This window comes from Corvus kubaryi, unplaced genomic scaffold (assembly GCF_017639235.1).
Source record: "Corvus kubaryi isolate FWS band 111438036 unplaced genomic scaffold, C.kubaryi_AGA036_p1.0 split3-131, whole genome shotgun sequence".
Classification (NCBI taxonomy): domain Eukaryota; kingdom Metazoa; phylum Chordata; class Aves; order Passeriformes; family Corvidae; genus Corvus; species Corvus kubaryi.
The window spans coordinates 7,161,078-7,174,743 of NW_024582083.1; the positions used below are offsets into that span (position 1 = coordinate 7,161,078).

The following is a 13,666-nucleotide window of genomic DNA, read 5'->3' on the forward strand; positions in this document are numbered from 1 at the left end:
AGTAACACCTGCCAGATTACCATCTGTGTGCACTGCTTTTTTGGTCAGAACTGTCTCTTTTGATACCCCATGAGATGCAACACACCAGTTTCTGCTTTTGCATTATTTCGGTTAGTTTAATTCTTCCAATTATACCTTTAAGTAATGATAAGATTTTCTTTCATAATACTCCTGAAAAAATGGGATTATCAGGTTTTTGCCCCATAAAACCTGAAAACAATGAAAAAAGAACACATAAACAAGGACACAAATACGAACCTAATCTACATACAGCACAAACCTAACAGGTTTCTTATGGTGTGCATCAGTCAAAACTTTGTTTTACTGTCCCTTCCTCTTTTGCATTCTAGATTTACAATATGCCCTTTCTTTACTTACTAAAACCAGTAATGCACTTACTGTACCCTAAATATATAAATTCAATAGAATTCCGGAATTAAAACCAAACATCTGGAAAACCTTAAAACAAATCTTTGATATCTCATCTCTTGATACTTCTTCAAAACTTCCAGATGTAATGAAACACAGTGGTGACAATTTCAGACACCACCTGGAAGCCCCCACCTCAGGTCCATCAGCTGCAGCTACAACCTCTTTCTTTACAGTAGCTGTACAATTGAGGATAACATTCTTCCATTAATGCATTTCTTTCTGCCTCTGATTCTAGCACAAATAGCACAGTGAGATCAGGTTGTCGTAATTTTAGAAAAAAAGTCACTGCAGTTCTGATTATTTTGCTGCGTTTGATGGCAGAAGCTTTGAACGAGTCAGAGGATAAATATTTCTCAAATAAGACAGATATTCTTACAAGGGGTATTCTTTGTACATTCATACCTGAAGTGATATGATGTAATGATGTACCTCATCAAGACTGTGTATATATATATGCACATGCATGGCAAATCACATTTTAACCATCCTGCTCACAAGACACACACTTTAATTGGAGACTTAAATTTGCAAAATGTACATCTAAATCCAAACTTTGTGCACTCCCCTTCCTTCCAGCAGATAAAATTCTGAGCTTGCAACACTCAAAATATTAAACTACTCAGTATTTTGCAGGAAAGATGAAGCGAGGCTTTAGAGTTGTCTCCACTTCTTCACATAACAGAAGTTGCTTTTGCTTGATATACAAGAATCCCACAGCTTCAAAACAAAATTTCTAGATTTGTTCCCATGTATAACTTTTTTCTGGTGACATTCTTTCCTTCCCGCAAGGGAATAAAATACCTTAAGAGACATTTTAACATACAGAGAAACAACATATATTTATGAACTGTATTTTTTAAAAGACTAACTAATAATGTTCTTAAGGCTCCAGACTCAAGCTGTTCCTTCCTCCTTCTTTCACTCTTCATTTCTACTGTCATCTTTTCTCCCTAAACAGATACCCAAATAAGTTGAGTGTTTGCTTTTCATATTTAGCATGTGTTTCCTCACAGAATATCTTTCTTTCCTGATCCTGAAAGACAGTGACTAGCCCTCCTCCCTTTGTGTTCTATCAGTACAGCATCTAACAGAGTAGAGCTTGTGTCTGTGAAACAAAGATTACTGTGATGATCACAAAGAGATTCTGCCCAATTTTTACCAGTCAGAGATTGTAGAAGAGGTCTCCAGTACATACATTTGAAACAGGAAAAAATAAAACAGGAGTGACACATTGTACCTTGCGCATGATATTATACGCAACCTGACACAGATCATCTTAATTCATTCCAGACAAGAGGCATAAATACCAGTCAGTAGTTTATATTTGCTTCCTCCCCCACCTAATACACCTTTCTGTATAAAAGCTATGAAGGAAACACACAGTGATGCTGAGCACCATTTTTTGCCCACGCTAGGAAGAAAGCAAGGGAGGGATATTACCTGTAGGAAAGCACCATGAAAAGAGTGAGAGAATCATCATCATGCCATGAAATTAGGAAATGCAAGGTAACTGTTCTTGCACATCTGACTGAACAATTCCTTTATACATACACACAGTAGCTAATAAGCTAAAGTATTGCTTACACTTTGAGCATTTTAAACATCATAATAAGCAAATTAACAAAAAAAGAAATATACAAAAATAGTGGATCCATCTTAAGATAGGCTACTACAATTATCTTGTAGAACTCCACCATTTTATCTCTTTCAGACTGATTGTAAACCAAGTCCAGACAGCCTTGTTGACAGCATACATGTAAATTTCTTTCACCCAGAGCACTAACATTGTATCTTCTTCCGCCAAATGAAAAGGGATGGAAGTAGAGCTCATTAACAATATACTAGAATCTGCACTGACTTCTGTAACAGAAATTTATTTAAAGCAATGGTTAAATCACATGGACTGTAGCTGTATAGTCAAGTTAAAATTATCCATAAGCATTTATAAGTCATAAATCCACTGCATGAAGATAGACTCTGAAGCAGACTAAAGCCACTCAGATCCAGCCAGTTTTATTAAAGCAAATTAATTTGTCTCAATACCTGGCCATTCTGTTCAAAGGTCCACTTTGTTCCAGGGGCAGTTCTGTTACTTTATCTGTTTTCACTAAGTGAAAATGTTTTTTTCTTTTCAGCCTTAGGAGAGTACTAAAACTCAGTTTTTGTATTGCTTTCCCACTAGCAGGGACACTAGGAAGAAAAGCACTAACCATCTGCTTGGACGCTACCAAGGAAAATAAACAACCCACAAACAAACCCGAAAAACCACATAGTCACAGAAAGAAAATCTTCCTATGAATTCTTTTCCATATAAACATCACATAGGCAGCTTTAATTTTGGCACATCCTCGCTTCTGAGTAAGATTATTTCCTTTCACACTATTTTAATTTTGGAAATAAATTTCTATACTACATCCTGTACTTTTATCATCTAAAGACATATGGCATGAGGGGGAAAAGGAAAACCATAATTATGCAATATGCTGGTTAACTAAAACCTGGTAATACTCTAGTGCTCTAGTGCTGATCTTCACAGAAAAATATAGAACTGATAATGCTGGGCAAAATTTGTTAACCATCTATAGAAGCTGTGTACTTTTTATTGATGGGCTGCTACCTTTTCCCTGAGCTACTATAAAATCTGTGCCTTCAAGGTCAAATGAAGCATCCTTTTCACTACAGGTAGAGATCAAATGGTTCTCTACAGTGGAACAGAAGCTCTTTACATAATAATGCCTTCTTCACATTTGTTTTACCTGCAGGAAATCATAGAATGCATTACTGACAGAGATACTTGATTTAAAGTAAGATTCTGCTCTGAAGAGCAAATTCATGCGAGACTACGTTTATTATCTTTCAATGACATTACAGCAGATGATTGTTTGAGAAAAAGACTTCTTTCTTCCTTCTATATTGTTTCTTGAATGACATCTACCAACCTCAGACTAGGTTAACCTCTCCCTTTCTGATCATTAGCAGTAATACAGGTACTGCAGAAGAAACTCTGCCCTCAGGGACACCCACACAACCTCACTCCTCTCCAGTAAGGCTCTGCAGTTACAGCTTGGCTTGCCCTCTCATTGCTATGACCTTATCCCCTCTCACAACATAAGCAACTTGTAATAGCTAACCATAGTAAGAGTTTTCAAGTTTCTGCCCTATTTTTAACATGAATACTTCAAATACAACATCTGTAGGAACCACAGGCATGAATGCTCAGGCAGAGTAGCGAGGGATAGCTATGTAAGATTTTCAGTCTGACACAGGACACCAGGGCCTGGATATAGATTCTCATATGTCTTGTGTAATTCAGCCATTTGGAGTCACTCCTCACTTTGCTCTGAATGAAGGAAAGAGAGGACAAACAGTTAATGATTTTCCAGTGCCTAGTCAATGTGTTTTGCCTTAAGTTATTTCTGAGAGTACACCAGGCTTTCAGAGGCTGCTTAGATGGGCTCAGAAAGAGAGTAACAGGAAGCGTAACAGTGAGGAAAACAGAAATCCTTCTCACAACCACAAAGCAGACCCATTCTGAGATGAAGCCAAAACCATGTTGGTGAAAGAAACCACAGCAACAGAAAGAAAATCTACAATCCTCTTGTCCTTTACCACAGCCCAAACTCATGCCAGAATTTAGCTTTTGTTTTGTTGTATTGTCCTGCAGCAATGAAAATTTAACACCTATGCTCTTCTAGTTTCATATACAAGGATGTTCTCCCCCATCCACCTCCTCCTCCAATCCACCCAGAATTCTCACACTTCTGGTATTTTCTCTGTTGAATGAACATCTCCTCCCCACTTCATTCTGCTGTTAACTGCAAGAGCTTAGGGTGCCATACTGTTGGAAGGAAACAATTTCCAAAGGGAAACTCTTTCCGGTTCAGACCAGTTCAAGGCTTTTCACAGCACAAATTTCACAGTATAACCCAAAATCATATGTATTGCCTCAGGTGAGAGGAGAATGGTATCCTTACATTTGCACTTTTACCAAAGGTCCTCTACGGAGAAATGCTGGCTTTTTTCCTACTGGTCTTTTACTCACCAAAACGTAATTGCTCATCAGCTGGGCACACTTTATCTATCCACCCCACATACAACCAGTCAGACCAGGACTGCAGAAATTATCAGCCTTGATTCCAAGGGGGCAAGCAGGATATGGTAGGCACACACTACTGACTAATCACAGCTGTCACCTCTCTATCCAACATACTTAATTAAAGGCAGTCTGCATTACTCCCTGGAATTTGATACATTAGAGTGCAGTGGGGCATCTTTGGTCATGGTACTGACAGCATTCTGGACACTTGCTACCTTTAATTTACTGTTACTAGTATTGACACTTGTCTTCTCAGGCCAAAGAAAGCTCTACTGCAAAACTCATGAATTTAAATTGGTGGTGTAGCCCTTGAGTCAAGAGACTCTTGTCCTACTGAGTAATCACTGTTTTTCCACTGCCAGTAGGTCTTTACAAAAGAAAAAAAAAAAAAAAGGAAGGTGGGAGCAGATTTTTCAACAGTCAGGATTTTTCAGGAGTCATGATCTCTTATTTTTCAATTGTGCCTTGCTTGATAAGAATTATTACATTTTTCCCCTCCCCTCATTTATCAGTGCTCAGGCCTCTCTGTAACAATAAGTACATCGACTCTTTAAATGATCCTGTTCCAGCCATCACATCGTATCAGAAAATGGTTTAAATGACACAAATTACCTTTCATAATTTACACAAGCAAAAAACTGATATAAAAATTTCCAATGCAAAATATTTCCTGTGAAAATAGACTTCAAAGTAAATACATTTACAAATGGAACCAGAGGAGACTCTCAGATATCTTCATGAGAGCATGTGATTTACAGGCAGACTAGGAGCAGAAAAATAATGCATTCCACAAGGTTAACAAGTTACACACAGTAACATTATAAAAAGCAAGGGATGTGGTTCTTATTTGTCCTTCCCCCACCCTCACTAACTAATGTATTCAGAAAAATTGTCATAGCAACTTGATTCATACACCAAGCATACCAGGAAAGACATGTCACTTTCCCTTGGAGAACTTGTGAATAGAGTCCTGCCTGTCCTGGTGCTGGCAGAGACTAAAGCTAAATGCCCTTCTCTGCTACAGATTCACTGTGTACTGCCAGAACAACTTCTCCCGGCACTGGCACTCCCCGCCGGACGCTCTTGCTCAGACTGCAGCCATGAGCCTCTGGTTTACATCTAAGGCAAGACTACATTGTTTGGAAAAAGTCCTCCCTTTTGTACTTTACAACTTTTACTACACAAGAGTTGAGTTCAAAAAGAAATCAGACTTTCTGAAATGAAGAAGGCTGTACACAGTGGAGCACACTCTTCCAAAGGGACACTGGACTTGCTCTGTGTGTACTGAATGCAATGGATACTGTCCTATGCTCCTGGTAAAGTGACTGACCCTCCTATCAATAACAAACACAGCCACCCCGAAGATCATGTAAACATATACCACAAGAGGGAAGATAGAATTCTTCCAGCAATTTTTTAAGAATGCTTTCCTTGCAACAGAGTCCTTTCAATTTCAAACTTGCGAAGTGCAGTAGGCAACACACAATTTAAAACAATAAACACATACCACAGCAGATAAATAGGCATTTATTAAAGTTCATCTCAAAACAAACAAAAATAATAAAGGACATTAAGGCATCTTGTATTTAATACCAGTTCATACAGTAAAGATGACTTCTTCTTCTTACATCAGAGAGCAGATTAGGAAAAAAAGAAGAAAAGAGCTCTCGCAAAAAAGTTCTCCCAATTCGTTTGATGGATTACTGACTTCCACTATCCTACTACTTAGTCAGCAAATCCCTCCAAAGAATGCCTATTTCTCCAGTGAAACACCTACAAAATCCCAACACTCATTAAGACGTGCAAGAAAGCTTTTTCCCCCTCCTCAGACATCCCGCTGTCTTTAAAGATGCACACTGGAGAAAGACCAACAGATGGGATATCATGGAGAATAAAGACGCTGCACTCCTGCTATAACCACTCACTTTTGAGCAGACTAGGATATTTGGCCTTGCTTTCACAAGTATTTACTATTTCAGCCAGCAACCAGCAAAAACAAGACCACAAGCTCTAGCCTGTTTTGCAATGCAACAATTTGTACGTTCTAGTTCATACCAGATAAACAAATGACAAAGATCTTATTTCCATGGAATAATTTATTTTGATGAGTTAAGCTGTCAAGCGACCAATCACTGTTATAGTGCTCTTTTCTTCAATTGGAATAGGAACATCAGGAAATGTTTACAGTATCATTGGGTTCACTATAACAGGATTTTACTACAGACTAAATATAAATTAATAAACACTGCAGCACTATTCACTTCACCACACTGGCTCTCTATATCTTTTGTCACACTCTAACCTTCATTTAAGGCAAGTTTGTTGGTTGATTTTTCTGAAGACGACCACATGGTCTCTAGATAAACTTGTGTGACGAGATTTACAAGTTAGGAAATCGAGCTTTATAAAATGTTTACTTCAACAAATACGAAAATTATTAAGAGAGAGATGGTGACCCAGAATTGCACTGTATTAAAAGGTGGAGTTTCCTTGTACCAAAGTCCTTTATTCATCATCTTTAGAACCAGTTTTGCTTAACTATAAAAGAGACACAAAAAGAAAGTATTCAAAGTTTAGACTGCCATTCCATTTATTAGGAAACAAGAACATTTTTTCCATCTCACATTGAACATGTGTATACTTAATTTAACAATACAGACTGATTGTGCTACTATATCAAGAAAAACATCAAAAAATAATTCTTAAGCTTAAACACTTAATGAGCTTACTTCCTGATCCTTAAAAAAAGCAAACAACAACAAACCCCAGAAAAACCTCAAGGCACTGTTTCTATTTAATTTGAAGGCTCTGTCACCAGCTCTCCAAAAAGAAAAAAAAAAAAGATGAAGTAATGGAACTTTATCTTCACACATCTCTGAGAGAATTCCCATATAGAAATTTAGACAATGTAAAAATACACATTAACATTAACTTAGTATTTCTCAACTGTTAAAGCTAGGCTTATTATTAAAAGTAGCAGGCCTATCATGAAATCTATCTGAAAACCAAGATATCCACCATAAATAGCCACTTTTAACTCAGAAGGACTCTGCCCAAAACGACCTTCATCATTTATTTGCTCTCACTGAATAACTGGAACTGGTGTTAGATCTTACACTGAAAATTACTTACAGTTGTGTAAAATAAAATAGTTTGCTTTCAAAATTGTCAAGCAGTGATTTTCACTGAATCAGCAAAGATAAGAGGGTGGAAGAAATCAATACTGAGGGAGCACGTAGAAAAAAATTATTCACTGGAGGAGCTGAAGCAGAGAATGAGGCTTCAGCAGGAGACAGCAAGGTACTCCCACTTGGGACAGCTCCCTTTTATTTCTTACTTATCCACTGCCCTCCAGAACCTGACAGCACCACTAACTTGATCTTAAATCTTCTTGTCATATGAAGACAGAATATTTGCAGTGCATTTGGTTAGCAAAGCGCTCTCAAAATAAAATTAAAATTTAATTGCTCAAGAAATAAAAAAAAGAAATACTAAACCAACAAAGTTCAAAGAGCGAAGTCCTTCAGACTAATATTCAGAAGAACTGGCATTTTAAAGCTTTTTGAGAAATTTGTAAATTAGAATCCAAAATAAGCAACAGTTCTTACTCTTTCTTGCAAATCTTTCTAACAGTAAAAAAAGAGAACTTGAAAATACTTACATGCTGGACACATACAGAAATTAATCAGACACCATAGTCAAGTCCAAACATAGTTAGGAAGAAAAGCAAGAAAAAAGTTTATCGGATTAGTTTTCTTCAGATATAAGCACAAATAATTTTTAATTTACATACACAGCATGTTCACAACACTGTATATAATACACTCACGTTACCTTAATTACGTCCACCCAGTTCCATCCTCGCGGAAGCTCCCCTTTGTTATCTGCAGAAAAAGGTTTTAATTTCAGCACACAAGCTAAGAGGAATATTCACCTTTCTTCAAAATCAACCCACAAAACTCTAAATATCCAAACCCCTCAATTTCTGCACTCTGAAGCCATGAGGACAGAAACAGATTTTAATGTCTTAAACAGTGTGTTCTTCTACCAACCTCAAAGTGAAAGGAGATGAAATAGCCTTAAGCTGTGCCAGGGGAGGTTCAGATTAGACTTCAAATAAACACAAAAGAGTCACCAGCAGAACTAACTGAAGTAATCAACAACTTTCAAACAAAATCCTTCTATTTAATTGAAAGCATTAAATAGCTGCAGAAACACTTTCATTTCTAGAATACAAACTAAATTAGATGTTTGAGTTCCAAAAGAAATGCTTTTATTTAGAAATTACATTTTTAATAATGTGAATTATTTATGAGGGCCCATGAACAAACTGCGTTTTTTGCTGGAAGTGAATTTTTAGAGGTCCCAAATTCTCTCCTTCCACAAGTATTTTTTGTAAATTTCACTTTTGCCACAAACGGAATTAAAATAGAATAAAATAAAACAACAATGTAATTAAATCCCGACTATAGGAAGTTGCTCTGACCAGAACTAACATCTCAGGCAAGAATAATTCATCTAAAACAAATAAAACAGAGACCACAAACTTAAAGTAGTTCATTTTATAAACAAATTACTAGTTACTCTTATTCTAGCAAGATGTCCTTGCTATAAAATTTGGATTTTCATACTGATCAAAGAAAAGATTATTATAGCGAACAAACCTGTTTTATCAGCTAGTTTTCGTTTCTGGGTTTTGGATAACTGCTCCTTTTTCTCTTTTTTCTTACTTGGTGGCACATCAGGAGTTCCAATTGAAATACTATTGCTTACTGAAGTCTGAGAAGGATAAAAGGGGTTGTAAACATTTTGCATATTACTTCCATGGTATCTCTGTGTGATGTGATGTGATTACTGAACCTGACATACTGAAATATCTTGACTTTCAGAAAGAAGCAATGCTGTCAGCAGCCTGCAGCTTTTAATCAACATATAATCATGCCTGTACTTTTAAAAAACATGTGTTAGAGACTGGAATTATTCTCTTTTAGAGTTGCAAAAGGCACCTTTTACACTTTTTAAATTTAATCATGGAGTGTGATTTAGTCTGAATAGATTCAGACTTCTCAAACATAGAAATCATTCCTTGTTCCTCAAAGCATATCTGTAGCACCATCATGGCAAATAATGTGCTTACACAACCCAAAAGATACAAATTGACCCAGCCTGACTACTTTAAGACCCTGGAGGTGCACTTATGCAATCCCAGGAAGGCTGCAGTAAATTGTCGCCCCTCCAATCCTCAGCAGCCTCTGTTTCAGCTTCCTTTAGTTTTTCTTCCCCCCAAAGTCTCCATTTTAATGTTATCCTGTGGGACATAACGTCAGGCTGCAAACATTTTGGTGTAACAGCAAAATAACAACCAAATGTAACAATTATGACCACAGAGCATTGTGGCACTATAGTCTGCGTGTCACTTTCAGCCACTAACATGTATAACCAATGAACTAATTTACAACTTAGAGGGACCTATGAAGTATTCAGGTTATAATAACCAATTTTTTTTTCCAGTTTTAAAAGCACAAAATTAAAATCAGAATTCATCTACTTACCACAGTGTTAACAGGTTGGTTTTCCATGAACACCTCCTTATTGTCTTTGGCATATTCAAAAAGTGTGTATGTCATAGCAGTTCCAAGATTTGCTTCAACTTCTACCATTAACTTATCCAATATACTTTGCTTAATAGCTGAAGATCTAAAAGAAATCATTAAACTCATCTGTAAACTAGACAGATGATAAAAAGCTTATCAGACAAAGAGCCCCACCCCAAGGCCAGGGAGTGAAGCTGTCATAAATACTTACATTGTGTTGTTGAAGAAAGCATCCATCGATATGACTGGTGCTGTTTGTGGATATGTTTCTGGCCAAGAAACTTCTATTAGAAAGGCTTTGGGATCTCCACTTTCACCTATCTGAAGTGAAAAGGAAAACTTTATAAATCAACAGTTTCCAGTCACTTTCTGAGGATTACAACGCCATTATGGAAGTCTACTACTTCTTTTAGACCATCAAAATTCCTTGAGACAACTATTTTGATAAAATTATCAGTTAGAAAATAAAGCTGTTATCTAGAAAAAGCATTAAATTTTGGACATCAATATTAACATTTACCCTGCAGTTTTCATTCTAGGAGAAACGGCAGAAACTGTCAAACCTCTTTTTATGGTTGGGGTTTTTTTAATTCCTTGGTTTTAAAAGCTGCTTTGTAGCATCTGCAAGCCAAATATTATACTATCACATACAAGAACAGAAAATATTAAATCTTTTTTCCCCCCACACATCTAAACATAGAGCAATATGAAAACAAGCCACAAGACAGGGTTGAAATGAGGATGATAATAAACTAATAACTTAAGATCGCAAAAATAATGGGTAAGAATATCAATATTTATGTCTCAGACCTACAGATATTTTATTTCCCTGTACGAAAGAATGAGTAGTGAAAGATTTAAGAAGTCAGTAGAATGAGTCTGGATAAAAAAAAATATATTACAGCATACTACAGACGTACAATCAGAAGTAACTGTTCCACACAAGGATTTGGAAGACTAGCACAATAAGGTTTCTAAAACCACCCAAAAATTCTCATTTATTTGCCTTGTTATAAAAATCAGCCTTAATCTGATTATGTAGAATAAAGTGTGTCCACAGGAGAAGTCCTAATCAAGGTAAGGCTATGGTACTTCAAAATTTAAAAAAAAAAGTAAAGAAAAAAAATTGCTGCTTTCTTACTTAAAATATCTGTTTTAGCAGAGTGGACTGACATTCAAAAACACTTGTTTAGAGGTGAAATAAGTAAGACTTTAAATCAAGAATCTGCAACATTTTTCAAGGCAGCATTTACAGTTCATTTCCCACTGCCGCCATGAGCAGAAGTGGCCGCAAGGTTCACAAGGTTCTCTCAGGAAAGCACTGTCTGTGCACAAAGCAAATCCTGCAAAGCTACATGACCACACTCCTGCTTGTCAGTGAAAACTGGTGCTGCATTTTAGCAATACTTGGGGGGAAAAAAGTAAAACCTTCGTTCAATATCAATTTTAAACACTGATTACAAAACAGCTGTGCTCTGTATGTGAGACAGGTGCAGGACATGAGGGTCAAAAAATGCCATACGAATTATTTCTATCTTCTCAAGGACTTACTTACATTATGAGTTCTCACAATACAAATTTTTCTGCAGGCAAAAGATGTATTATTGCCTTTATATGACATTAGGTTTTACTGTATTTAAATTGAGTTATCATAACTTTGGACAACCATTTTTTGTCTAATAAAAATTAGCAAAGCCAGTGAAATGTAAAATGACACACTTTAGGTTTGTAGGCATGCCATATTTCCCCATTTAAGGAAATTTAATTTATTAAGAATGATCCAATCTGTGAAGAAAGGCTGCTCTTACAGCCTTAGCTGGGATTCCAAGTGCTATTAATTAATTGACCTGTATCTCATTACAGTTAGTGACATTGTTCTTCAGTTATTTGAGAAGTCACAGAAAGGTGATTTTAGATGGCTTCTCCCTGAAACAGGCATACGGCATTTTCAGAAGTCTTCCTTCTGTCCCATGGGTGCCTAAGATTTTGTCAGCAATGTCTTCTGGCCATCAAAAGATCTGCCTCAGTCTGTGCTCAGAAGTTTCAGGTGTTTAAATCAGAAAAAACTGGTGAGAATTTCATGCCAGAATCTAGTTGTGTACTTTGAGCTCAGCACCCCCTTATGTCTCTCCTGACCAAAGACTCTATCAGTGCACACACCCAAAGCATCTTGTGGATTTTCACTTCAACAGGTAAACAGGACACTAGTCCTGTGTAAACAAGACACTAGTCTTTGGACAAGAGACTGGAAACTTGTAACTGAGCAGTAGTTCCAAATTTTACATAGAAATAGCTCTATAAATCTCTCTATTTCTGACCAGTTAGGGTAAGTATTACACGGCTGGATGGCTTCTTCAGAAGGTTTGACAGTTCTGAGTACACAGATACAGCTATGCAAGTAGGATACCTGACTAAGGGATAACTGGCTTGTGGTGCCAAGCAATAGGACAAGAGGGAATGGGCAGAAACTGATGCACGGGAAGTTCCACCTGAATATGAGGAAGAACTTCTTTACTGTGCAGTGACCCAGCACCGGAACAGATCGTCCAGAAAGGCTGTGAACTCTCCCTCACTGTAGATTTTCAAGAACCAGCTGGACACAATCCAGTGCCATATGCTCTAAGATGACCCTGCTTGAGCAGGGAGATTGGACCAGATGACCCACTGTGGTCCCTTCCAGCCTCACCCGTTCTGTGATTCTGGAATAAACCCATGCTGGGAGCAGGTTCATATACATGACACACTGTGCTATGAAGCATCGTTGTCAGCAAAAATCCTGAAACAACGCCCTGTGGATCTATCCTTTACTACACATCGGATACCCCTTTGGCTTAGAAAGCCCTGGTATGGCAACTACAAGGCAGCAAAGTAACTTCAAGATGCAACTTCGCCTTACCCTGTACTGGAAGGACACCGGGCTGAGCTCCCTGAAGCACAGGTCTCCCTCGTAGATGGAGCGCAGCGCTTCCAGCTCCATCTGCAGCCAGGGCCAGAGCAGGGGTTACCGACCGCAGCCCGGCACGGCGCTCGCACCTGCCGCGCTCCTCGCGCCGACCCCGCCACCGCCCAGCTCCCTCCTCCCGCCCCTCGCCCGCTCCAGCGCCCGCCGCTTCCCTCCCGCCCCCGCCGCGCGGGCCGCCCTCTCTCCCCACACGGCTCTGTCCCGCCCTCCCAGCTCTCGTTCCGCTCTCGCTCAGGCAGCGAGGCCCGGAGCTCACCTCCTGGTCCTCGTTGGCCGCCATGGCCGGAGCTCTCCGCTCCCACCCCGCTCCCTCCGGCCCGGCCCGGCCCGGCCCGGCCCCGCTGCCGCCGGGGCTGGGCGGGCCTGACTGGTGCGGCCCCACCGAACTCGCACGGCCGCGCCTTCCCCGAGGGCAGCGCAGGGCACCCGCGGTCACCGCCCCCTGCCCTCCCATTGGCCGCCTGCGTGTCCCCCCGCGCTTCCTCCTTTCGCTCACTGGCTCCTTCGCAGTGACGTCTCCGCGTGGGCGCTCCTGACTGGCCCGAGGGGTGCAGCGGAGGCGCCGATTGGTCGCTGCCGCTG

General features: G+C 39.0%; 1 protein-coding gene across 4 annotated transcripts in view; it reads right to left on the reverse strand.

Moving 5' to 3' along the window:
• RWDD4 (RWD domain containing 4) overlaps window positions 1-13,482 on the reverse strand; it is a 36,443-nt gene extending 22,961 nt beyond the window's left edge. For 2 of the 4 annotated variants that reach the window (XR_006013888.1, XM_042014855.1), the window contains exons 1-7: window positions 13,341-13,482; window positions 13,019-13,099; window positions 10,334-10,443; window positions 10,081-10,225; window positions 9,193-9,307; window positions 8,363-8,412; window positions 8,190-8,192 (exon numbers count right to left, since the gene is read on the reverse strand). Coding sequence is in view for 3 of the 4 variants with exons in the window: in XM_042014855.1 (XP_041870789.1) it covers window positions 8,190-8,192; window positions 8,363-8,412; window positions 9,193-9,307; window positions 10,081-10,225; window positions 10,334-10,443; window positions 13,019-13,099; window positions 13,341-13,364 (528 nt within the window). In the remaining variant the exon portion in view is untranslated. Of the gene's footprint in view, window positions 1-6,039; window positions 7,067-8,189; window positions 8,193-8,362; window positions 8,413-9,192; window positions 9,308-10,080; window positions 10,226-10,333; window positions 10,444-13,018; window positions 13,100-13,340 lie in introns of those variants that run through there. The other 2 variants (XM_042014854.1, XM_042014853.1) reach the window with 2 other exon arrangements.
• Window positions 13,483-13,666: the final 184 nt, after the last annotated feature.